At 39.3% G+C, this 27355-nt stretch overlaps 2 protein-coding genes across 9 annotated transcripts in view; both read left to right on the top strand.

Moving 5' to 3' along the window:
* The window catches only part of IPO7 (importin 7), a 53184-nt gene extending 43007 nt beyond the window's left edge, over positions 1 to 10177 (top strand). For all 5 annotated transcript variants that reach the window (XM_036427870.2, XM_036427871.2, XM_045578043.1 and 2 more), the window contains 10 exons: positions 1008 to 1136; positions 2042 to 2108; positions 2192 to 2317; positions 2798 to 2895; positions 4191 to 4286; positions 5388 to 5608; positions 5694 to 5899; positions 6825 to 7031; positions 9143 to 9259; positions 9963 to 10177. In XM_036427870.2, the coding sequence (XP_036283763.1) occupies positions 1008 to 1136; positions 2042 to 2108; positions 2192 to 2317; positions 2798 to 2895; positions 4191 to 4286; positions 5388 to 5608; positions 5694 to 5899; positions 6825 to 7031; positions 9143 to 9259; positions 9963 to 10060 (1365 nt within the window). In that variant the 3' untranslated portion in view covers positions 10061 to 10177. The remainder of the gene's footprint in view (positions 1 to 1007; positions 1137 to 2041; positions 2109 to 2191; positions 2318 to 2797; positions 2896 to 4190; positions 4287 to 5387; positions 5609 to 5693; positions 5900 to 6824; positions 7032 to 9142; positions 9260 to 9962) is intronic.
* A 14875-nt stretch (positions 10178 to 25052) lies between these two features.
* Positions 25053 to 27355, top strand: part of ZNF143 (zinc finger protein 143) — a 29644-nt gene continuing 27341 nt past the window's right edge. For all 4 annotated transcript variants that reach the window (XM_036427884.2, XM_036427883.2, XM_045577570.1 and 1 more), the window contains exon 1: positions 25053 to 25198. The gene's annotated coding sequence lies outside the window, so the exon portion shown is untranslated. The remainder of the gene's footprint in view (positions 25199 to 27355) is intronic.

Below are 27355 nucleotides of genomic sequence, written 5' to 3'. Positions count from 1 at the left end.
AGGGAGAGAGATGAGAAACATCAACGATGAGAAAGAATCATTGATTGGCTGCTTCCTGAACACTCCCTACTGGGGATCTATCCCACAACCCAGGCATGTGTCTTTGACCGAAATTGAACCTGGGACCTTTCAGTCCACAGGCCAATGCTCTATCCACTGAGCCAAACCGGTTTCAGTAAACTGTATTTTTTTTTTTTTAAGTATATTTTATTGATTTTTTACAGAGAGGAAGGGAGAGAGATAGAGAGCTAGAAACGTCGATGAGAGAGAAACATCGACCAGCTGCCTCTTACACACCCCTTATTTGGGGATGTGCCCGCAACCAACGTACATGCCCCTGACGGGAATCGAACCTGGGACCTTTCAGTCCACAGACCGACGCTCTACCACTGAGCCAAACCGGTTTCAGCAGTAAACCGTATTCTTAACAGCTGATTTTGCAATGGATGAGGACATTTAAATAAAGTATCATCATCTATTATGTGTATTTATTGCATTTATAATATATTGGTCTGATTATTAGTTATGACTCGGAAGTTTGTTTCAAATAGTTGAACATTGCGATAACAAAATCTTGATGATTAATAAACCTGATATCTGTATTTGGGCATTATCACCTATTAGCCAGTAATATTAATAAAAATATTCATAATAGGGGTGGGGCAATGGGGAGATAAGGACACATATGTAATACCTTAAAAAAAATGTTCATAATATTAAACAGTTTCTGTCCCTTGCCTGATTTGATTTTCAGAGTTTATCTGTGAAGTTTCCAAATGAGATGTTAGGAAACAGAGGTCAAATAAGTTGTTTAAGGTCACCCAGAAATTCACAGGGAAGTACCATTTGATTATAGGGTCCAACCTCTTAATTATTACTGATCAGTTTGGAAACATTGATTGCTTGTGTTGTCCCAGTGAGAACATTTTAAAATTGAAAGTTTCAAACCAAAAAAAATGTTTATGCTGTTTTAACCACAAACCTAAATTATATTTCTTTTAATCTAGGCAATGACATTTAATCAAGTAATTCAGACTGGGCCTGATGAAGAAGGAAGTGATGACAAAGCAGTTACTGCTATGGGGATCTTGAATACTATTGACACACTTCTTAGTGTAGTTGAAGATCATAAAGAGGTAAGGAATTGATCTAGTATTGTAAAAGTTTTAGGTTAGTTGAAGCCATTCCTTATCAACTATTCTATGTTTTTTGGATAGCCCTTACATATAATTTTGGTCATTTTCTCATGCACCTTTTTTTTTTTTTTTTTTAATATATTTTATTGATTTTTCACAGAGAGGAAGAGAGAGAGAAATAGACAGTTAGAGACATCGATGAGAGAGAAGCATTGATCAGCTGCCTCTTTCTCACTCCCTACTGGGGATGTGCCCGCAATCAAGGTACATGCCCTTGACCGGAATCGAACCTGGGACTTTTTAGTCCGCAGGCTGACGCTCTATCCACTGAACTGGTTTCAGCTGAATAGTAAATTTTTTATCTTATTTCTGCTTGCACCTTTATAAACATTCTATTATATGTATGTCAGGTATTTGGGATCCAATTGAAAACCACACTAACAATTAAAAAGAACTTGTATTTTCTGCCTTAAATGATTGGGGGCCTGGTTCTCTATGTCTACTATAATTATATAAATGGAGGTGATTTAAGAATTATTGAAAGTGGTTAGAATCATGTCTTCTTTCAAATAATTGTTCTATAAGTCACTGACAGTTACTTTTCAGTTATATCTGGGTTGAATTAATACTTACACACAAAAGGATTTAAAGTCTATCTACAGAACATTTGTGGCTCCTTTAATTTTTGGGTAAACTACATGTTATTCTTTGTCTTTGTCTCATTGTTGTGGTTCACAACATTTGTAATATTATGAATGAATCATTCAGCGCAGAAACCTAAAATTATTTCTTAACAATACTGATTTTATATTTTAATACACTGAATTACATTATACATTGATCAGTAAATTCATTCAGTGTGCTGTGGTTCCTCCATGTAATTTTTTTCCCCCCTTTTCTTTTAGATAACTCAGCAGCTTGAGGGAATCTGCTTACAGGTCATTGGAACTGTTTTACAACAGCATGTCTTAGGTATATACCTCTAGTTGTGGTAAGAATTTATTGCTATTTTACATCAGCAAGCATTATACTAATGTTTCCATGTTCTCTTTTAGAATTCTATGAGGAGATCTTCTCTTTAGCACATAGTTTGACATGTCAACAAGTGTCTCCACAGATGTGGCAGCTTCTACCTCTGGTATTTGAGGTTTTTCAACAAGATGGCTTTGATTACTTTACAGGTAAGTTAAAGCAGCATAAAAATACTTAAGATTTTTTTCCATTTCAATGTTTATCGGTAAACATGCACTTTTGAATATTCTAAGTGCCCAATTTGTTTGAATAAATTATCAATACAGTTAATGCTCAAGGATCCATAGCATTGATTTCCATTATATATTTTGATTTAGTTATTTAGTGCGTTGGTGGTGTGTTTTGTTGTATTTTGTTTTGTGTGTGTTGTTTTCCCCCCTCTTAACACATATTCTCACCCTTTGGCTCCCTGTCCATATTCTTTATATAATCTTTGTTTAACTACTAACTATAAAGGAATTCACTTTAATAATGGTTCATTCCTACATCTAATTATAAATAAATATATCTTAATTAAAAGCAAATGTTACAGAAAAAACCTCAGATTTGTTTTCTTTTTCTAAGGAGATTTTTTCCAAACCAAAGTATTTATATTAGTAAAGGTAATTAACTGGTGCTTTTTAATACAGATATGATGCCTCTGCTTCATAATTATGTGACAGTTGATACAGACACACTTCTATCTGATACCAAGTATCTTGAAATGATATACAGTATGTGCAAAAAGGTAGGTCATTTTTAATTAATAGAAGAACGTATGTCATGAAGCTGTGCTATAAAAAGTAAATTGTTAAGCTACATGATACCACATTATGGCAAACAGATTATACAGAATAAGACCTTTAAAAGTTTAAATAAGACCTTGATTCCTTATATGCCATAATACTTAATGGCTTTGACAATTGTTTGCCTTCTGTCTGTCCACTGACATTTAATTAAGAGTTGTAAATGTTTTTGATTTCTCAGAATGCTTGGAGATTAACTTTAGTCTAGTCCTTTTCTATGATTTGAATCAAAAAAGGAAAGTATCTAAAACTTGAGATATTTTTTAAAGGATCAGGAATCATTACAGATATTTTATAAAGAAAATTTCTAAAGACAATGGGTTTATGGAAGCTACACACTAATTATTTAGTAAATAGCAAGATTGTAACGTAAGGATTTTCTATAAAGTCAAAAGTACTGTGTCATTTCTTGGAAAAAGTATAAGATAAATCTATGATGAATGTTTTTTTAAAAAATGCTTTTCTTCAGTTAGAGGGAATAAAATACTTGAATTGGGGCTCTTCAATATCAAAGTCACTATAATTGATAGCATTTAATTTTCTAAAAGTGCTTGTTAAGAGGCAGCAGGCTGTTTAACATCAGGCATTTAAATCATTTTGCTCCATGAAGTTTATAGATGTGCTTGTCCTCATTTCCCTTCTGACAATTTAGTCACCAAATAATCATCTACTTGTTATTTAATATTTATTGCCAGTACTATTATCATGTTAATATTCTGGGAATAGATAGCTACACCATCATATTTCAGAACACTGTCATTAACATTTTCAGCTCTTTAGTACTAACGAGCACACCTACTCCATGTTTTTTTATTTCTTGTCTGCCTATTGCTTCTTCCTGTCCCACACAGTATTTTTTATTTTTTGAGTCTTATTTGGAGAAAAGATTTTTCTTAACATCAGCTTAATTTTTTTTGTAGTTCTTTATATAAGAGCCAGATATCCCTGAGAAAGGTAGAGTCCTTTGTTATGTTTCTATGAAAAGTAGTGGTTGTCAGTGTGCTACTGTTTATAATAGCACTATGGGGAGGAGCTTCGATTATGTAGACCAAGATCCAGATTGCTAGAATATAACAAAAAAACTGCACATCCTCCAGGTGCTTTAGATAACAGTCTGAATATTGCAATCATTCATATTTAGAGTATTTTAAATACCCCAGAGAAAGAAGACAGGACAGAAATTCTCAGATTGGAAAGTTTCTTGACGCCTCACTTCAATTTGTATTATGTTGATCAGGTTCTTACAGGGGTTGCAGGAGAAGATGCAGAGTGTCATGCAGCAAAATTATTAGAGGTCATCATTCTCCAGTGCAAAGGGCGTGGCATTGACCAGGTCAGTAAGGCTAACTATTAATGATTCGGATGTGAGGCTTTAGAGGCGAAATCTCTGTTACATATGTTGTTTATTATGACACCTAGATAAATTGGTTTAAAATTTAACAAATATACAATGATCATGTTGTGTGTGTGTGTGTTCAATATGACTGGCAAGCCGAAACCGGTTTGGCTCAGTGGTAGAGCGTCGGTCTGCGGACTGAAGGGTCCCAGGTTCGATTCCGGTCAAGGGCATGTACCCGAGTTGCGGGATTGTGCAAGAGGCGGCTGGTCGATGTTTCTCTCTCATCGACGTTCTGGCTCTCTATCTCTCTCCCTTCCTCTCTGTAAAAAATCAATAAAATATATTTAAAAAAAATATATGACTGGCAAGTTTTATGGCTACTTGTTATCATGCAAGGTAAGTTTTGACTAGATTTTCTTATAGTACGTTGTGACAGTATTGCTTGCTGTACTGTTGAAATGTTAGTACTTTTCAATAAAATAGATTTAGTCATTAAATTTCCACAAGTCATTAAGTTTTAATAAGAACTTTCACCATGCCGAAACTGGTTTGGCTCAATGGATAGAGCGTCGGCTTGGGGACTGAGAGGTCCCAGGTTCGATTCCAGTCAAGGGCATGTACCTTGGTTGCGGGCATATCCCCAGTGGGGGGTGTGCAAGAGGCAGCTGATCGATGACTCTCTCATCGATGTTTCTAGCTCTCTAACTCTCTCCCTTCCTCTCTGTACAAAATCAATAAAAATATATTAAAAAAAAGAATTTTCACCAGCTTTATTGAGATATAATTGAAATATAGCATTGTATAAGTTGAAGATATACAATGTGATGAGTTGATACATGTATATATTGCAGAAATTATTGCCATGGTAAGGTTAGCTAGTTGGAGTATTGCGAATCCATGATAGCTATTGCTGAGGCTCTATCTTGGTGATGACTTAACCCTCTCTAAAATTAGATTTGCCAGTGAAATGCCTCAACAAAAAACTATTGTATAATGTGGAAAGAGGGTAAAATGGGGGAACACCTAAGTTAATATGGGTAGGATAATTAGATTGCTGTTAATTTGTAATTTTGGAATATTTTCCTTTCTTAATAGTGCATTCCCTTATTCGTGGAAGCAGCGTTAGAGAGACTGACAAGAGAAGTGAAGACAAGTGAACTTCGAACAATGTGCCTGCAAGTTGCCATTGCAGCTTTGTATTATAATCCACACCTCCTTCTTAATACTTTAGAAAATCTTCGCTTCCCTAATAACGTTGAACCAGTTACAAATCATTTTATTACACAGTGGCTTAATGATGTTGATTGTTTCTTGGGGTGAGTGCTATATATTGGATACTTATTTATTTAACTTTGTAAGGAACTCTGCTTATTAAGAAAATACCCTTATTTTATTTTTTAGGCTACATGACAGAAAGATGTGTGTTCTGGGCCTGTGTGCTCTTATTGATATGGAACAGATACCACAAGTTTTAAATCAGGTTTCTGGACAGATTTTGCCAGCTTTTATCCTTTTATTTAATGGATTAAAAAGAGCATATGCTTGCCATGCAGAACATGAAAATGACAGTGATGACGATGATGAAGCTGATGATGATGATGAAACGGGTAAGGGATTTGAGACGGAGGAAGCCAAACTTACCTAGTTAGAAAAATCACTGGACTTAACTTATTAGTCCTTCTAAAGAAATGTGAAATCATAGCCAAATTTTTTCATTTCCATTATTCATAGAAAAACAGTCTTACTTACCTTCCCACTAAGGTAAGATCTAAGAAGTCAGGAACTCAGCTATATCTTCAGCATATAAAGGATCTCTAGGCACTTATGGTTCTCAGTAAATTAATAGAATGTTAGTTAAGAGTAATGGTTCCAAAATAAGGTAACAATTGCCATTTTTGTCTTTTATTATTTAGTAACTTGGCCATTAAAAAGTCTTGCAAAACGTTTTCTGTGGATATAATATAAATTACATGACTATTAGTGTTTGGTTTGGTATATTGTCATATAGCTCAGAGTATACCATGTGCTGAATCTCATTATGCAGTCATTTTTCAAATCTCTAATTTTTTTAAAAAAATAGTTTCCCACTAATTTAAAAAAATATATATTTTATCGATTTTTTACAGAGAGAAAGAGAGAGGGATAGAAAGCTAGAAACATCGATGAGAGAGAGACATCAATCAGCTGCCTCTTGCACACCCCCCACTGGGGATATGCCCGCAACCAAGGTACATGCCCTTGACCGGAATCGAACCCGGGACCCTTCAGTACCCAAGCTGATGCTCTATCCATTGTGCCAAACCGGTCTTGGCAATATCTAACATTATTAAGAGTTGTGGTTAGGTTTCTTGCATTCCTTTGAGGTTTTTTTTTTTTCCTACTTATTGCTAAACACATAACTAAACACCAATTCCTGGAACTCTTTCCTGAATTTATTCAATTAGGATTTGCAGTTTATTGTTATCACTGTCAGTTCACTGAGTAACAAAATATTGCAATATTAACAAAAGGGCCTATTTTATGGCTTGGCAGAGGAACTGGGGAGTGATGAAGATGACATTGATGAAGATGGTCAAGAATACTTAGAGATTCTGGCTAAGCAAGCAGGTGAAGATGGAGATGATGATGAATGGGAAGAAAACGATGCGGAGGAGACTGCTTTGGAAGGTTATTCCACAATCATTGATGATGAAGATAACCCTGTTGATGAGTATCAAATATTTAAAGCTATATTTCAAAGTAAGTTGTGTCTTACGTAATTTAAATACTTCTAATATTAATTTTCGTGAACCCATCTGTTCTTAGATCTGTCCCTTAAAGGGATTTGACTACAGGCAATCCTCAGGTTACGTCAGATTTGACGTTCATGGTTATGTCACCATCTTCCATTTATTTATTTGAAAAAAGAAAAAAATTCCATCATTTCAACATATGTGCTTTATATATTTTATTGTTTATTTACCACAAGTAAAGGTCAGAGATTGTTCCCTTTCTTTTAATTTTTTTTTACTGTTTCACGTCATTACTGTTATGTATGTGCTCCATGTGAATGAATGGCGTAGGTGGATTGTGTAGGTGTTAGTCATGCTGTAGGAACTGATCTCTGACATAACCTGAAGATCTACTGTATATCAAACCCAATAGAATATGATTTAGGATTGTTAGGCAAAGTGACCAAAGTTATTTCTACTGTTGTCACAGTTTGAGAGCATTTTCTTTATCTTATTTTTATTTAGATTATAATTTTGAAACAGGAATATTAAAGGAAAATAGTACATCAAAAAGTTTATCCGATGATACTTTCTCTTTCCCACTTCTGATTTCTATCCTCCCAGCTTACCCCAGAAGTATTCACTCTTGTGTTTGTGTATCTTCCCAGCCAAATCCACACTTAGTCTGAGAATTGGACAGTTTATAAATAACTAGAGGCCTGATGCACGAAATTCGAGCAAGGGGCTTGGCCCACCCCCCACCACAGTTGTTGCTGAGCCTCTGCCGTGGCCCCGCCCACCACAGCTTCATCCATAAGGAAGTGTGTCTGGTCTAATTAGCATATTATACTTTTATTATCTTAGATGGCTTTGGAATCCCTTTTCCTTTTTTCCTGTGTCATAGTATGGATGGCTACCATTTATTTGGTGCCTTTTTTTTTTTTATCCTTATTTATCATCATATACTTTGATTTCAACAAAATATCTGTCCCATCATTCAGCTTAGAAGTTAAAATTAGCATATTTGAAATACCATTTTCTCCCAGAGTTAACTATTGTGCTATTTATTATTTCTATGCATTATGAACTTTGATGGAGAACTAGTTTCCTCATAACCAAGGCATTAGTTTTCTAAGCACGTGACAAAGTAATTTTGATACAAGGTTGTAGAAATTGAGGTGCCAATGCTTGCTTTTATCCGTGGTTTTATACTTTGTAGAATTAAACACATGTTAATCCCTGAAGTATTAAGTGATTATACTAGGGGACCTGTGCATAGTAAATGTTCTAAAGTAGAAATATTAAGTTTGTGTGATGGAATGACAGGTTTTCCCCACAAAATTCCTGGAACAATTAGTATATGAGAGAGTCAATTTTCACTCTTGAAATTACTCTACAAAAAAATATTCTTTTTAAAAAATCTTTATAAGAGAATATTTTCTCTCATGTCTCACCACGCACATGCCTCTTGTATACCTATTTAATTGAAATAGGGAAATACATGGTCAGACTTGCTACCATTATATATATCAACTTATCTAATGTTTATTTTCTTCAAGCATTGTGAGGTTTTTATACCTAGCCTTGTAACATGTTGGGAAAACTCATTCTTCATTTGTCGCACATTGAATTTGACCATTATTTAGACAATAAAGTAAAAAATCTGTGAACATCGATTTTTACTTAAATCCTATACAGCTTTCTATGGAGAGACACTAGAGGTGTTAAAAAGAGGTTTTTGAATAGGCAATAAAGAAAGAAATGATGTATTTTGTACCATTCACTCTTTATTTGCATCTACTTAATGTTTCTTGTTTTTGTTTTTAAGTGGGTTGTGTTAATTTTATCTATAACTTTTCCTAATTTGTTACTTATTGTATAAGAACGGGTTTAGGTTCTGAGTCCTTATTTGCTAGAGATGAATTATGAGAATGATTAGGTTTTTTAAGGCATAAATGCTAAAGCAGAATTTTTTCTCCCTATATCATTTGTTTCCTAAGTAATTTAAAATTACTGTTCAGGGAATATAATATAGATCAAAATTTTAGTACTGGAGGTGGAGTTCCGGGGACAAACTAGAAAGGAGCTACCAGGTCTCTCTTACTATTTCCATTTCCCCGTTTTGTTTCTTTTTGATAGCTATACAGAATCGTAATCCTGGGTGGTATCAGGCTCTAACTCATGGTCTTAATGAAGAACAAAGAAAACAGTTACAAGATATAGCAACTCTGGCTGATCAAAGAAGGGCTGCCCATGGTATGTTAATTTGACCATAATCCCTCTTGAATGCAGTTCATGACTTGCTATAGGTTTAAATTTTTATGTTAAATTATTTTTAGCTATATAAATGCTCCAGTTGTTGGTGATAGGAATCCACTCTAACCTGAAGGAATGAAATTAAATGAAATGAATTTTTAGTTTGGCTACTTTATTGATTTTAAGTGTAGTTGAAGACTACTTTCAGTGTGCAGAAGCTTTGTGGTTGCTCAAGCACATGGTGATGGCTTGTAGTTGAAAATCTTATTAAAAGTATAAAAAAATTAAAAGTTATGTAAACAATCTTTAGCATTACCTTATCTTTTTATCTTCAACCAGTATGCATTTCAAAAAAGGACACTTTCGCCTGGCCAGCCAGCATGGCTCAGTGGTTGAGTGTTGACCTATGAACTGGGAGGTCACAGTTTGATTCCCCACCAGGGCATATATATGCCTGGGTTTGGACTCCATCGTAGTGTGGGGCTTTCAGGAGGCTGTTGATCAGTAATTCTCTTTTATCATTGATGTTTCTTTCTATCTCTCTCCTTCTCCTTTCCTCTCTGAAATATATATATATATATATACATACATACATATTTTTTTTTTTTAAGGACATTTTTGAGGATACTCGAAATTTGGAACTTTGTTCTCCAAAGTAGTATGATCACATGTTCTATTAAATTACCACTTATTTGTTTTCTAGAATCCAAAATGATTGAGAAGCATGGAGGATACAAATTCAGTGCTCCAGTTGTGCCAAGTTCTTTCAATTTTGGAGGCCCGGCACCAGGGATGAACTGAGTTACCACTTTCTTTCCTGCTGTGTGATTGTAGTGATGAGCTTGTGTTCCTCCTAGTAGCGGTTTCTGAACTGGTTCATGTTATCCACTCTAAACTAAATGATCAATAGATGGACAAGCAAACAAAAAAAACCACCAAAAAAATACACACAAAAAACAACAGGAGGTCAGACCTGATCATGGAACTTGGCACTGAAAAGGAAACCAGAGGGATTTTGTGGGGGTAGGGAGACAACTTGGAGGAGGGTATTCCCTTTATTTTTTGAAGAAAGTAACATTCTGACTGAAAATTCAAGTGACACTGTGGAAATATGAAACAAGAGGGGATGTCATGAAGGCAGCTTTTCTTTTTCTGAGGAAAAAATAGGCATGGGCTACAGGACTATTTAAACTGTCTCATTTACAGTATAAGCTCAAAAGGTAGAGTAATTTCTATGCCTATGAGTATTTGTCCGATTTCTGTCTCTTCCTCATCATCGGGTATCTATTCTCCATATATAAATAAGGTAATTGACAACCTTATTCCATTTTCATCTTTTCACTCATCAAAGATTGTTCCTATGTAGATTATTGGACATTTATTGTAGCACTACATAACTGATTTTTTAAAATCTGTAAATGAATTAGCACTTTCATATTGAAACAAGCCTGCTAGCCTATGTATAAAATAGCAAAATGTTTGCTGTTTATAAAAAGAAGGGATATAATGGGGTGGGGGGGCAGGGGTAATTTCAAGTTATTAATTTAAAAATGAACTAGCAATTTTGTACCTGGTGACTTTGTGGTGCACTCACCTCTGATAGTGACTTGAATTCGGTATGTTAAAAGGGGATGATATTTCATTGCTGCTAAAAAAAAATGGCAATTCCCTCTGTGTCCTGCTTTTCTTAAAGCTCTCAGTGTACAAGTGGATATTTGGATACAAGACCTTACTGTAATAAGAAAGGTGATACTTGAAGCATGTAAATTGGATATAAAGTTCTACTCTTAAAGAGTTATCGAGAGTTATGGCTAACCATCGATATATGCAATCTATTAAAAGGACTTAATTCGACTATTATGTCTTGATTTGATCGCAGTGTTTTCCTCATTATAAGAACTTTTTCCTCATTGGCCTGTTTTTATCTTGTACCTAGAAAGAGTGCAAAATGCACACTTTTAAAATTTGACATTCAGTACATATCCTCCCCCCTCACCCCATTTGTGGTATCTGATTTCAAATAGATAGGCTGTTGGCACATGGTTCCCTCCAAAACCACTATTGATACCACTGCTAAAGTAAGCCAATAACAAGACAATGAGAGAGGTTGGCTTACTTCCCTCCTAACTGCATGTTAAAAAATAAGCCTTTATTGATCTTAAATATCTGTCAGATGGGTCATACATTGGGTTATTTTTTATATACATGTATACAACAATATTTCAAATTGAAAGCAACATCTCAATGAATTCAAACTAAATGCTGTTATCTATAACAGATTAGAAAATTTATTGATATTTAAAATGCATAATGAAGAAAACTCATTGGTGTTGTGTTTTTCTTGTATGCCAATAATTAAGCCATTAATGTTGGCACTGTTTGGTTTTTTATTTTAACACTGAAAGGAGTGAAAGTATTTCCTATATTTATGAATTTACTATGAAAATCTTGAGAGAAAAAAAGAATTGTCTGTCGAAAGTGTTTGAGTGAAAACTGTTAATCAAGTGTGTTTCTTTTTCCCCAAATTGGACACCATCTGTGTATACCCTAGGCAACTTAAGGGGATTTCACTATTAGATAAAAATCAATAAAATGGAGTAGTTGTATATATGAAACATTGTGTACAGAGGGGAGATATTGAATAGTATTAAACATTTTTGTCTTCCTTTATCTTTTTTCCCCTACTTAATATTTAGTCTACTTTTTAAAATTCCAGACTTCACTGCTCTTTGAACTGATAATTCCAGTTTTCACATTGTTATTGGAAAATCATATCTAATAAAAGTTTTAGTTATTCCAGTGCATAGTATGAAAATTCTCATTTGCTGAGCTTATGTTTCAAGAAAATGTATTGGTATGTCTTTGAGAACAAGTTTTATTGTTTCTTTTGTCAGACAATCTGAACTAATTTCCATTTAGGGATTTTTAACGGAAATTAAAGTCCTTAAAATTAAACTACATTTAATAGTGTTATAATGATGTTTTCTAATGCATCTAATGTATACCTCAATTATTTTTCTTACGCATTGAATTGTAGTTTCTTAATAGATTATGAATCTTGATATATCTGTTTTTAGGTAAGGTTGTAGGACTTTTGAAAATTTTTAGAATATTTATAAACATGTAATTAGTTGCATGTAGATTTTATTTAACAGTCTTTCCCACAATTTCACTCACCTATAACTTATTTTTTAATTTATAAAAATCTGATTTTCTATGGGTTTCAGTACTTGTTTTTTTAGAGGTTGACAGCGTATAGTCTTGACTTTTTTTTGTAAATATAAGCTATCCATCTTTTAAAAACTTATTCATTTATCAGTATTAAATAAAGGAAGTTTATTTGTTTCTCTGCAGGTTATCAGTTGGTGACTGTTATGTTCACCTCCAGAAGAGACTAGAATATAGAGCAGGGTTGATACACCTTGGCCACTGTGTCTCAGCTGGGGGTTGTCCTGTGCACAGAAAGGTCGCTGATTGGATTTCTGGGTCAGGGCACATTGCCTGGGTTTCAGGTTTGATTGCTATTTGAGGCACATGCAGAAGACCAATTGATATTTTGCTCTCATGTCAACGTTTTTCTCAAAAACAACAAAAACAGGATTGATCAAATCACAGCCCTATCCTATATATAATAATAAAAGGTAATATGCAAATAGACCTAACAGCAGAACAACCAAAGTATTGTACAATCCTATATAATATATAATAAAGAAGTAATATATAAATTGACCCTCACACAAGATGGCTGGCAGGGGAGGGCAGTAGGGGGCAATTGGGCTGGCAGGGTCAAGCAGTTAGGGGTAATCAGGCAGGCAAGCAGTTGAGAGCCAGCAGTCCTGGATTGTGAGAAGGATGTCCCTCAAGGGGTCCCAGATTGGAGAGGGTGCAGGCTTCGCTGAGGGACAACCTCCCCACCCCCTTACCTCCAGTATATGAATTTTGTGCACCAGGACTTCTAGTATGCTAATAATATGCTAAGGATGCTCAACCGCTCACTATGATATGCACTGACCACCAGGGGGCAAATGCTCTGGCCAGTAGGTTAGCTTGCTGCTGGGGTCCAGCCTATCAGAAATGAGCAAGATGGGCCAGACATGCCCTGGAGCCTTCCTGCGCTCTCCTCTGCCCAATCATGCACTGGTGGGGTCCCTCAGCCTGGCCTGCACTCTATCACAATGGGGGGATGTTGGAGAACCAGTTTCAGCCTGAACCTGCAGGCCACTCCCTTGGGAGGGCGCCAGACACGGCTCTTGGCTGACAAGCGCTGCTGCAGAAGCATTAGCCTCTCCCAATGGACTGTTTGGGCACGAACCTGTGGCAAGTACAATGGGACAGATGAGCGGAAGCAGCAGGTGGCATTGGACTGCAGTTTTCAACCCAATCCCTGCAGGCTGCCCAGAGGGATCCCACCCATGCACAAGTTTGTGTACCTGGCCTCTAGTCCTACCGTATTTTCCAGCGTATAAGACAACCCCCTAATTTTACAGTTAAAACAGGTTTAGGCCTATTTTCGCTGTATAAGACTACCCCCCACTTCTGAGGCAACACCAGTTTGTGTTTTTTTTAATAGACTGCCTCTCTAACTCGGCCAATCCAAGCAGGTTTTTTATGCATGCAAATTAAACATGTTCTGTACCCGAAGCTACACTGTTCTAGTAAAAAGCCTGCTCAGATTGGCCAGAGTTAGAGAGGCGGTCTATTAAAAAAAGAACTGGTGTTGCCTCTGAAGTGGGGGGGTAGTCTTATACAGTGAATATAGGCGTAAACCTATGTTTTAACTGTAAAATTAGGGAGTCGTCTTATACACCAGAAAATACGGTGTATATAATAAAAGCCTAATATGTTAAGTGGCCAGTTATCCATTTAACCAAAGCATGATATACTAAGGCCACTCAACTGCTCATTATAAGGTGCACTGGCCATTAGGGTAGCTTGCTGCTGGGGTTTGGCCGATTGGACTGAGCAAGATGGGCTGGGCATGCCATGGGTCCTTCAGTCTGGCCTGCGCCCTCTTGCAATCCAGGCTGAGGTACACCACCACTCCTTTCCCCACCACATACGAATTGGGCCCTCTAGTTGGTTATATGCTGCTATTCACCCCCAGATATAGTCCCTGAGGCAAGCATAAAAGGAAATTCACTGAGAATTGTATTAATATGACTTTGGGGAGATCTGGCATAATGCTTTAAGTATATATAGTAGGTCCTTGGGATATGTTGGAAATCTGTTCCACCAGTGAAAATAACGATTTTCACCATAAATCGGAACCTACCTACATATGCACCTATGTCACATGGAGCACATACATAGCAGTAATGAAGTGAAACAGTAAAAAAAAAATTAGAAGGTAACATTTTCTGACCTTGTAGATAATTAAAAATCATAAAGCACATATGTACATACGTTGAAATGACAGAACTTTATAAATGGGGAGATGGCAATGTAACCACAAAATGATGTACGTTGAATCTGACATAACCCAAGGACTGCCTGTAGTAGGCATTTCAGTTTGTAAGGCAAATGACCTACAACTACAGTACATTAAAACTTCAGTCATAAAAATGTCAGCTCTGTTCTACATAGTTTTGTTGATGATTACCTGTGACTATTAGTATCCCCTCTGAGCTTTAGGTTTTGCAAAACCTTGAAGTTAGAATAATGCTTTGGTGCATGTATTTCTTACAAAAGGAAACTAGATCCTAGCTAGGTTTTTATCACTACAGTAGGAATAAATATTTTCTAAGTAAATTTTTTAAAATACATTTTATTTACTTTTACAGAGAGGAAGGGAGATGAATAGAAAGTTAGAAACATTGATGAGAGAAACATCGATCAGTTGCCTCCTATACACCCCTACTGTGGATGTGCTCACAACTGAGGTACATGCCCTTGACCGGAATCGAATCTGGGACCTTTCAGTCCACAAGCCAGCACTCTATCCACTGAGCCAAACCGGTTTCGGCTAATTTTTCTTTTTTTGTTTGAGGGAATTCCCCTCCAGATTTCATTAAAGTATAATTGTTAATTCTTTCTTATATTCTTAGATCTTGCATGTATAGATTGAAAGTCAGTTACATTCTATTTGAATTCTGTATTGAAATGCTTCCTATCAGTCTTAATATTTCTTTCAAAATCCTTTTAATAATAATCCTTTTAATTTTCAAACGAAAATTACAGGGGAACTTCCTCAACCTGAAAAATGGCATCTATCCTAAACCTAAAAAGACTTAAAAACCACCTGGCCAAAGCGGCTGGTGGTTGAGCTTTAACATATGAACCAGGAAGTTGAGGTCTGATTCCAGGTCAGGGCACATGACCCCGGTTGTGGGCTCCATCTTCAGCGTGGGGCATGCAGGAGGCAGCCAATCAATGTTTCTCATCATTGATGTTTCTATCTCTCCTTTCTTTGAAATCAACTTTTAAAAAAACTTAAAAACCTTCCCCCTAAGATCAAGAACCAGACCTAGCCAGTTTGGTTCTGTGGTTAGAGCTTCACCAGCTCATGGACTGAAGAGTTTCAGGTTTAATTCTGGCCAAGGACTACCTCAACTGTAGCTTGATCCCCAGTTGGGGCAAATGCAGGAGGCAACCAATCAATGTTTCTGTCTCCCTCTCTTGCATTCTAAAAATCAGTGGGGGTAGGGAGGGAGGGAGGGATTACACATGCGTGTGCGTGTGTGTGTGTAATCCCCTCCAGTGAAGATTAACAACAAAAGAACCAGATGCAGATGAAGATGCCCCTCTATTGCCACTTTCAACATTTGCCCGAGGTTCTAGCCAGGGCAATTACGCTAAAGGAGGAAATAAGATATCTAGATGTAAAAGGCAGAAGTGAGATGACAAATCTTACAGAAGACCCTAAGAAATCCATGCAAAAAGAACTAATGACCATCAAGGTTGTAGGACAAGATCAATATACAAATATCAGTTATGCCCTGTCCAGTGTGGCTTGGTTAAGCCTTGTCCTGTGCAGGGGGAGGCTGTCAGTTCAATTCCCAGTCAGTGTATATGCTCAGGTTGTGAGCTGGATTTCTGGTGGGGTGCCTACAGGAGGCAGCCAATACAGGATTCACTCTCACATCAATGTTTCCCTCTCTAAAAATAAAAAATCTGCCAAAACCAGTTTGGCTCAGTGGTAGAGCGTCGGTCTGTGGACTGAAAGTCCCGGGTTCGATTCTGGTCAAGGGCATGTACCTTGGTTGCAGGCACATCCCTGGTGGGGGTTGTGCAAGAGGCAGCTGGTAGTTCAACCACTGAGCTGCTGGCCTGGCCTGTTAAGTCTTTCAATGTAATACAAATCTTCCCCTCTCGCCCCAATTACAGCAGGTAAGTGTTTTTCTATAAAACAGTATCAGTCTTGCCCTGGCTGGTCTGGCTCAGTGCATAGAGCACATGTGTCAAACACAAGGCCCTCAGGCCAAATCCGTCCCGCCAGGCCTTGCAATGTGGCCCGCACCACGCTGTCATCACTGCACTCCGCTGCGTTTCCATCACAATGACAGTTAATGACTGTTCAGTAAACCATTCGGCCCGCGATTTAGGCTGGATTTTAGATTTTGGCCCCTTCTCTGATTGAGTTCGACACCCCTAGCATAGAGCGTCGGCCTCCGGACTGAAGGGTCCTGGGTTTGATTCTGGTCAAGGGCAAAGTACCCTGGTTGCAAGAGGCGGCTAACCAATGTTTCTCATCTGTTTCTCCCATTGATGTTTCTGGCTCTCTATCCCTCTTCCTTCTCTCTGTAAAAAATCAATAAAATATATTTTTTAAAAATGATAAAACAATATCAGCTTGCCTGAGTCATTTTCGCTCAGTGGGTAGTGTTGGCCTGTGGATTGAGGGGTCCTGGGTTCGATTTGGGCCAAGGGCATGTGCCTTGGTTGCTGGCACATCCCCAGTGGGGGGCGTTTAGGGGACAGCTAATCCGATGTTTCTTCCTCATTGATGCTTCTAGCTCTCCATCCCTCTCTCTTCCCCTCAATAAAATATATATTTTTTAAAAAACCACCAATATCAATCTTATTATTTAGAGACATGAACTTCAGCACAAAAGTAAAAATGTTGTTTCAAGAGTATGAGAAAAATGAAATGTTAAAAACAGTGACTTCATTCATATATTATGCACTTATTTAACTTTACTGCTTAAATACTGCACTTTTTGTATTAATACTTGGTTTTCCTTGTTTGGGATGCTCTACTTTAAATTTAAATAAATGTAACTTGAAGTCAAAATGAAGGTAGAATTTTGTGGAGGTAGCCAGTTTCAAAGGGACACCTGGAATCTTCAATGGCTTTACCAGATTTACCACGATTTGTAAATTAAGAGTATATTTCCCAGATAATCCAAGATGGCTGCTCGGGTAGGCACCTAGCCGCAGACGCATGCAACAATTTCAATAAAATACAACTAAAATATAAAATGGACATTACCCAGAACTACAGGAAAGTCGACTGACTGGAAATTCTACAACAAGAAGCAAGGAGAAAACCAGAAGGAAGCACAGAGGAGCTGTAAAAGCCCAAGGTACGGAGACACGCTGCGCGCAGAGAGGACAGAGCTGGAGAGGAGAGAGGCTGAGTGCCTGGCTGGCATTCCCTAGCGGGAAGGAGATAAAACTCTGACTGTGCTGGGCCCCACTTCCGACTGCTCTGAACCCCAGTTCTAGGCCAGACTCTGGGACCCAGGCTCATCCAGAGGGAGCTGGGCTGTGGGGCGGAACCCGGGGGAGCAGCGAAAGGAGGTCCCCGAGGCCCGCACATTGCACACAGAGAAGGGACGATTGGCTGTGCCGCGGGATTGCCCTGGCTGGAAGGAGACAGGGGCTCCAGACTGCTCTGAATGCCACCTCCAACTCCACTTCCAACTGAACTGAACCCCAATACCGGGCTCATTGGGGGAGAGCATAGACTGTTTGGTAGCAGGTGAAAATCGAGGGCACCTTTCTCTCAGAGGCACTAGCAACGAGTACTGAATGACCCTGAGACCCAGGAGTCGCATAGGGCGGGGCGGACGGAAGCCAAAGCTGTAGGCTCCACCCTGAAACCCCGCCCCATCAGAAAAGCTGCCTGCGAAAATGCCTAAACCAAATAGATCACAAACGAAAGAAATGGAGAACAAAAAGCAACTGAATATAGAGTTCAAAACCACACTTATAAGGTTTTTCAAGAGTTTCCTAGAAAAGGCCAATAAAATAAATGAAACCTATGAGGATATGAAAAGGGATCAACAAGAAATAAAGAATACATTGTCTGAAATAAAAAATATTATACAGAGTCCTAAAAACAGAATAGAAGATCGCAGAAATCAAGTCAAAGATTTGGAACATAAAGAGCCAGAAGACACTCCTCTGCAGAAGCTAGAAGGCAAGAGAATCCAGAAAATTGAAGATAATGTAAGAAACCTCTGGGACAACTTCAAACGATCCAACATCAGAATTATGGGGGTCCCAGAAGATGAGAGAGAGCAAGATATTTAAAACATACTGAAAGAAATAGTGACAGAAAACTTCCCCCACCTGGTGAAAGAATTAGACTTACAAGTCCAGGAACACACAGAACTCCAAATAAAAGGAATCCAAAGAGGACCACACCAAGACAAATCATAATTAAGATTCCAAGAGCAAAAGACAAAAGAGAAAATATTAAAAGCAGCAAAAGCTAAGCAGGTAGTTACCTATAAAGGAGCACCTATACGATTGTCAGCTGATTTCTCAACAGAAACCATGCAGGCCAGACAGGAATGGCAAGAAATATTCAAGGTGATGAATAGTAAGAACCTACAGCCAAAGATAATCTATCCAGCAAAGCTATCGCTCAGATTCAAAGGTCAGATAAAGAGCTTCGCTAATAAAAAAAAGCTAAAGGAGTTCATCACCACCAAACCAGAATTATATGAATTGCTGAAGGGGGTTCTTTCAGAAGAGAAAGTAAATAAAGATAAAAATTATGAACAACAAATATGTAACTATCAACAAGTGAATCTAAAAACCAAGGAAATTTAAAAAAAAAATCTGATGAACAATATTAACTGTTGAATATAACAGAATCAGAGGTATGGAAGGGGAGTGAACTAATGATTCTTGGGGAAAAGGGGAGAGGGGGATGTGGGAAGAGACTGAACATAAACTGTGTACCTATGCATGAGGACAATGGGGGGTGGGGAAAGGGCAAGAGGGTGGGGTGGGAAGTGGGAGGGAAGGAACATTTGTAATAATATGAACAATAAAAATTTATTTTTTTAAAAAAGAGTATATTTCCCTTATTTTGCCACTAAAACAAACCAATATACATTAACCACAATTGATAAACTTAGAGAACACTACTGAGTGATTTTTCAAAGGTAGAATGAATGGGAGGGTTAACAAGTGGTCCAAGGGTAGAGTTGGTAAATGGAAAACTTGCATTCATACTGAAATTACATCAGCCTGAAATGAGGGGAATCATGCAATTAGCCAATAACAAAACATCACCAGTTGTAGCACAGCAATGCTTATGTCATCATATATACAGAAAAAAATTTATCTGAGATTGGAAAGGAGCATTTTAACCTAATCATACACTTCCAAAATATATTCTAATTTTTTAAAAATACATTTTATTGATTTTACACAGAGAGGAATTGAGAGGGATAGAGTTAGAAACATCAATGAGAAACATCGACCAGCTGCGTTTTGCACACCCCTCACTGGGGATGTGCCCGCAACCAAGATACATGCCGTTGACCGGAATCGAACCCGGATCTTTTAGTCCGCAGGCCGATGCTCCATCCTCTGAGCCAAACCGGCTTCGGCAATATATTCTAATTTTAATTAAGCCTTGATTAATGCTTTCAGTATAGAAGCTGGTTGAGACTAACTGAATTGAGTTTAGTCTTTAGGCCAAGGACTCCCAGGAGCCCCATGAAACTATAAACTTTTTAGGGTATTTTTCATCAAAATCTCAAAAAGACTGTATCAAACTGTTAAGAGTGCTGTAATGGCCATTAAAATAAAAAATGAAGATGGGCTAACATTTAAGTACAGTCAAACCTGGTTTCTCAAATGTTTCCCACCTGGAAAATTCCATTCTTGACCAAGTTGTTCACAGAAAAAATGTCTCTGCTGTCAATCAAAACTTGTTTTCAACTTAACTTTTTCATGCTGATTTTCTGTTGCTGATGAAATAGGTGATTAGCACAATTTTAAAACAAAGTGTGCTAATGTTGCTAAGGGTGTGAAAGTGCTCACAAAACCACCATCACTGGCAGTTTAATAGGTAGCAAAACTGTTATTGATTGGATAAATGAAAAGAGGTTAGCCGGGGATATTTTGGAAGCAGTGATAAATGAAAATTTTGCTTAAGGCAAGTAGGGAGTGGTTTGTTACATTTAAGAAAAGTGTTTTATTTATAGATTTAACAATACATAAGAAAGGTTAAAACAAGTAATCATTTGGAGGTCTTGAAAGGATTAATTCAATTTAAATGATTTCTAATGGGGAAAATGATTGTTTTCAAATAAATCGTTTCTTGAACAGCCTTCCCATAGAAATTCAGTTTGAAAACTTAAGTTCCATTGTACTTGAGTTCATCTTGTAGGCACTGAGCTCCATTTGTTCATTTGCATTCTCAGATATTCTGCCAATCACACCACACCTAAGTGGTTTTACCTTACAGATGAGGCAACAGGTTCTGAAACAAGCCACATCTACCAACAGGTTCTGAAACAAGCCACATCTAGTTTGGTTTAAAATTCTTGACTGTTCACTCATACGTGGAACCTAATTAACAAAATAAACTGATGAACAGAGTGGATTCAGAAACCTGGAAGGATGGGACAGAGTGGGGAATCTCGGAGGGAAGGTAGGGGAGGGTGGGTGGATGGGAGGTGACCAACCATAGAACTTGTATGCATATATGAATAGTCCATTGACATAGACAATATTGTGGTGAAGGTGGGGGTGGGCTAAAGGGGATCAATGGGGAAAACAGAGGACATATATAATATTTGCAAAAATAAAGATTTTTAAATTGAAATTCTTGAGTGTTTAAAAATTTACAAATCCATGAGTTTGAAGTATTTAAATTTATTGCAAAAATAATTTAATAAATCCAAGTCATCTCTTTAACATTTTCACCCAGAAATACTTTTAAGGATTTAATGGATCATTTCTATCTTTTGTACACATGCTAGAGGCCCAGTGCATGAAATTCGTGCACAAGTAGGCTTCCTAGCCTGTCCAGCAATCTGAGTCTGCCTTCCTCAGCCGCTGGCTGCCAGCCAGGGCTTTCCTTTGCTCGGTGCTGCCCCCCCCTGGTGGTCAGGGCACATCATAGCAAGCAATCAAACTCTGGAGGGGACATGGCATGTTAGCCTTTTATATAACTAGTGACCCAGTGCACAAAATTCATGCACATTAAAAGGGGATAAGAGGAAATCATTTAATATTACTATTTGCCTTTTCTCTTTAACAGAAGTATCAGAGATGAAAGAAAATTAGTAAAATATATATGAAAACCTTCTTCCTATCAAGAGTCACACTACGGGACCCAGGGCCAAGTCCACATCCACCCACGTGCACCTCAAAATCACGTGAGACCCAGACCTGGCTCCCCACCCCATTGGGCTAGATCCAGATCCAGCGAGTCCCACCCTTGTAAAGCCCTGCCAGGCAGGGGGTGTAGCCGCAGGTCCCCTGGCCCAGCACCAGGACGGGAGACGTGCCTTGATGTCCTCCATCAAGCCCTGTTGGGTGGGGGGACACTGCCTGAGGTCCCCTGTCAAGCCCAGCCAGGCAGGGGGGTGCAGTCTGAGGTCCCGGCCTGGTGCCAGGGTGGGGGGCATGGACTGAAGTCTCCTGTCAAGTTTCCCTCAGAGAGCAGGCCTGAGGTCCTCTGGCCTGGTGCTGGGACAGGAGGAGCAGCCTGAGGTCCCTTAGCCCAGCACCAGGGTGGGAAGCACACCTTGAGGTCCCCCATCAAGCCCTACCAGGTGAGAGGTGTGACCTCAGGTCCCCTGGCCTGGCACTGGGGTTGCAGCCTGAGGTCTCCCAGTCTGACACCAGGGCGAAGGGCACACACCCAGGTTGTGGACTTGATCCCCTGTGTGGGGCATGCAGGAGGCAGCCGATCAATGATTCTCTCTTACCAATGATGTTTTCCTTTCTCTCTCCCTCTTCTTTGCTCTCTGAAATAAAAAAAGAAAAAAAGAAAGACTCATATAAGTACAACAAATTTATCTTGCCAGAAGGGAACAGGGTTGAGGGATGCTGTAAAAGGTAGAAGGGATTGAGTACAGACTGGTAATTATATAATAATCATTTGGATGTTAAATACATCATAGCAAATAGAGTCAATAATATTGCAATAACTATGCATGATGTCAGTTGGGTAATGTAAATATCAGGAGGAATACTTTGTAAAGTATGATTGGCTAACCACTATGCTGTACACCTGAAAACTAAAATATTGTATGGAAAATAATTCTAAATTTTTTGAAAATGGGGACTAAAACAAAAAGATGCCCTGTGGCTATAATCTGTAATTAATGGGTAATTTAAAAATTATTAGTGTTTTAAGGAATAATAATAAATAGCTGAACTGCATAAAAGTATTCTGATTCTTCTAATAACATTTTTTTCTTTTTAACATTATTTTGTTGCTCCACACTTAGTTATGCATTCATTAGTAGCTTCTTGTACTAGTATGTGCCCTGATGGGAGATGGAACAGGCAATCTTAAGGTTATTAGAACACTAACCAATTGACCTACTCCCCCCGACCAGGGTTTAATAACATTTCTGATTACCAAATACAGTTATAACACCTGGAAGGCTAAGAAAATATACATTTCAACACTTTCTTTTTTTTTTTAAAGATACACCTTGTTTTTCATTTGAATTCTTATACTGTTCTCCCGTATGACAAAAGGCATCTATATGCATTGGGTATGAAGCTGTTTTAAAACAAGCCAATTCCTCCAATTTAAAAAACTTAATCCAATTTTTCTCACATTTTTCATTTTTATAAGGGAGTAAAAAATAAATAAATAACTTAACGGGACCGGTTTGGCTCAGTGGATAGAGCATTGGTCTGCAGACTGGAAGGTCCCAGGTTCGATTCCGGTCAAGGGCATGTACCTTGGTTGTGGACACATCCCCAGTAGGGGGTGCGCAAGAGGTAGCTGATTGATGATTCTCTCTCATCAATGTTCCTAACTATCCCTCTCTCTTCCTCTCTGTGAAAAATCAGTAAAATATATTTTTAAAAAATAATAATTTCTTTCATTGTCTAAGTAATAGTATTCAAAAGAAACTCAAAATCCCTATTTTCCTCCTAATAGCATTTGGGCATCAATTATGCCCCTTCTCCCCCCTGCTCCACCAAGAAATTCGGTATCAGTTAAAATCTCAAATTAGACTCAACCGTTTGAGATCAAGACATTTAAATAATCCTCACTTAGCTCTTTTTAGCTTCCTTTATATTTATTTACCCCGTTGGCCACTTCATAACCATCTGAAATGCCAGACACTAAATCTAACATCATCCGGCTCTCTCCAATCTTTGCAAGCAGAACACGCACCTCCTGTAACCACGGAGGCCTTCTCATTCTCGTAACAAAATTCTACACCTGATTTAACAAACCTCGAGTCTGTGCACTTTCATTTCATAACTCAGCCTGGCTGCCAAAGCACATGAACTTACTCCGTACTCCTAAAATGGCTAGCATTTCCTGTAGTTTTTGGTTTTTATTTAGAACCTCACCCGAGGATAAGTTTTAGAGAGATGAAGGGAGGGATACGGAAACAACTGATGGGATGCCTCCGCTGGGCGCCCAACTGGGATGGACCACAACCTCGGGAGGTAGGTGTACGGACCGGGGATCAAACCCGCAACCTTCCGGTGAACCGGGAGGACGCTCCAACCAACAGAGCCACTCGGGCAAGTTTAAATTGGGGTAGAGACCTTCACGTTATTAACCTAAATCTAATATGTATTCATCCTTAATTACGTTCAGGGAACCCGAGGATATGCTTTCCCTACCCTTTTTTTGGCTTTCCTCTATAATTCGCGATACATACAAAAGATAAAAGTGAAAAAGAACCATTACAGGCGACTTCCAATTCTGAACCTAAACGAAAATGATAAAGAGAACCGTAGTATCTCCCAACCAAGTCCCAAACCATCCCCGGTGGTCATGCTCCTCCGACGCTTCGGCAGGGGCAAGAGGCTCACCCTCCCGCCGGACCGGCGACGCCCCGGAGGCCGGACAGGCGCGGACTGACACACAGCAGCTCTCGGGACAGCAAAGCCCTCATCCAGGACCGAAGGCCTGAGCTGGCACCGAGAGCCCCCAGGGAGCTGCTAGGTGTCCCATCCGGTCCTAGCCCTCCCGACCGCTTCCCTCCCAACGGGGCGATGCTCGGAAATCGCTAGGCAAAAGCCCAGCCAGCCTCCAAAACGTGCTCCCATAAGCCCACCAGGAGCGCCCAGATCACCTCCTAACCCCTGTGGGGAAAATGGCGCCAGCCACCCCTTCTCCCTCCCGGCTAGTCACAAGGACCAGCCTCCCTCCCTCGCTACAAAATGGCGCCTCCCGCTGGGGCCCCGGAATCTGCATAATCCACTTGCCAGCGAGGCGGTGCCGACGTGGGACGAGCGGCTCTGCCGACCACTCAGACACAGAAACTCCCGATTCCGCGTTTCAGGCAAGCCACTCCGGCACGGCTCTGAGGTCCTGACGTCACGAAAACGGGGCGTGGATAAGCCGGTCTCGCGCTTCGCCTACATTCGAGCCAATGGCAAGCGGGAGATGCCTAATGAGCGACGCAGCGGCAGCCCAATGGAAGGTGGGGGCGGGCTTTCAGACTTAGGTATGCGGGTTGCGGGGCTTGGGGGCCGGGCGGCTGTTTCCTGTCCTGGTGCATGGTGGTCGGACGGAGGAATTGTTGGAAAATTTTCTCGGAGGTTCGTATATAAATGTGTTTTTACCCAGTGTGCATTATTCTCCGCCCGGCCGCCGCCCTCAGCGCAGCGGCGCGGGCCCGCTCGGGCCCCGGCCCTGGCTCCGGCTGCTCGGCCTCTGCCGAAGGCCCTTCTGACTTTACGGCCGGCCGCGGCAGCGGCGCCCGGGCAGAAGCGGAGTTTATTAATAACCCGCGGCCGCCACTCTGAGGCGGCGGACCTTTTCTCGCCGCGAACACCACCCCTCCCCCCTCCCCCGGTTGTCTTTTTTTTTTTTTTTTCTTTGCGCGCCGTGCCCCGCCTGTTCCCCTCGGGGGACCGCGGCGGAGAGGGACGGGAGGGCGGAGACCTCTGGAGCCCGGCGGCGCCTGGCGGCAGGACCTCCACGCGGAGGAGTCCCCAGGCGCTCCCGCGGCGAGGCTCCGCCGGCGGGGCCGCGGGCCGCACCCGGCCCAGCTGTGCTGCGGGCGGCGGGGCGGCCGTGGGGCCGCTCGCACCCGCCTGAGCATTCCCTAGCACCTAGGATTTACTCCCACCTAGATCGTGCGCAGATTATTTGTTTTCCTCAGTTAAATAAACAAATATTTAGGTCACGGAGGCCTCGCACCGAATATTAGAAGCTGTCAATTTTTATCATTACTCTTTTTTGTTGTCGATTTTGGCCATAGAGGGAACGGATCCTTCGGTTGCTTTTGTAACATGTTATTGTGGAACGTGAACCAGTTTATTTCCTCCTGTAATGTTTTAAACGTTCTTTACCCCCGTCCCTGGAATTAACGAAATTAAGGGGGGGGGAAATAGGAGGAAAATGCCATTGCTAAACCCATTATATGTTTAAAGTGAATTTAAGCTTTTGCTTTGCAAGTGTCTAATCAGCTGGTGTAATCATTCAGGGATGTGAAAAGTTGTAGGTTTGAGGTTGTGGTCAGCTTTGTCCTGCAACTTATTATATTAAATGATAAGTGGTTTTGCTGTAGTTGACAAAAATCTGTGCAATACTTAGCATTTCATTATTAAGTGTTTAGATGATAAGGTGATCATCCAAAACCTGATGAGATTATAAGATTTGCATCTAATTCGGGTGTATGTTGGAAATTACCTAGCCTCTCCCACTTTTATTAATAGCTTTATACAATTTTTTATATAATAGCTTTATGTAATTCACGTACCTTTCAGTTCACCCATTTAAAGTATAATTAAGTTAGTTTGGTATATTGAGAGTTGTGCCAACCCATCACCACCATCAATTTTATAATGTGTTACTCCAAAAAAGAAACTGCCCGTTAAGTTACTCCCCATTCCCTTTAATCCTCCCACCCACCCCTTCCCCTACTACTAATTTACAGATTTGCCTATTTTGAACATTTCATATTATTTCCAATATGTGAGCCTTTTTGATTGACTTTAACTTAGCATAGTATTTGCAAGTTTCCTTCATGTTATATAGCATTATCGATGCTTCGTTTCTTTCTATTGCCATTTCTTTCATGTATGGGCATAATATGTTCTATTTACCCATCATCTGTCGATGGCCATACAGACTGTTTCCACCATTTGTCTCATATGTAATGTTGCTATGAACATTGTGTATAAGTTGTTGTGTGGACATGTTTTCATTTTTCTTGGCGATTATATATATGTAATTTCTTGGTCATAGTTGGTTACTACTAGTATATTTAACTTTTTGAGAAACTGTCAAATTGTTTTTTAAAGTATGAGAGTTCCCATTTCTTCAAATCCTTGCCAACACTTGTTATTATCAGTCTTTTTGATAAGTAGCCATTTTAGTGGGAATGAAGTGGTCTGTCTTAGGGATTTTGATTTGCATTTTCCAATGGCTAATGGTATTGAGCATTTTTTTCATGTGTTTATTGGCCATTTGTATATCTTCTTTAGAGGCATGTTGATTTTGCTACTCCCCCCCCCTTTTTTTTAAATCTGATTGTTTGTCTATTACTGAGTTGTAAGAGGTTTTTTTTTTATATAGAAGTCCCTTATCAGATACATGATCTGCAAAATGTTCACAGCCTTTGGCTGCAAGTGGAGGTATTGCTGTGAAGTAAGGATTCATTGTGTTCCTCATGGAAAGATGACCTACCTGGCTTGGGGAATTGTACCTCTACTGTTACTTCAGCTGTATATTTATAATGTACATGCAGT

This window comes from Pipistrellus kuhlii, unplaced genomic scaffold (assembly GCF_014108245.1).
Source record: "Pipistrellus kuhlii isolate mPipKuh1 unplaced genomic scaffold, mPipKuh1.p scaffold_m20_p_9, whole genome shotgun sequence".
Taxonomy (NCBI): domain Eukaryota; kingdom Metazoa; phylum Chordata; class Mammalia; order Chiroptera; family Vespertilionidae; genus Pipistrellus; species Pipistrellus kuhlii.
Note: the sequence above shows the minus strand (reverse complement) of the source record. Positions and strands in the feature narration are given on the sequence as shown.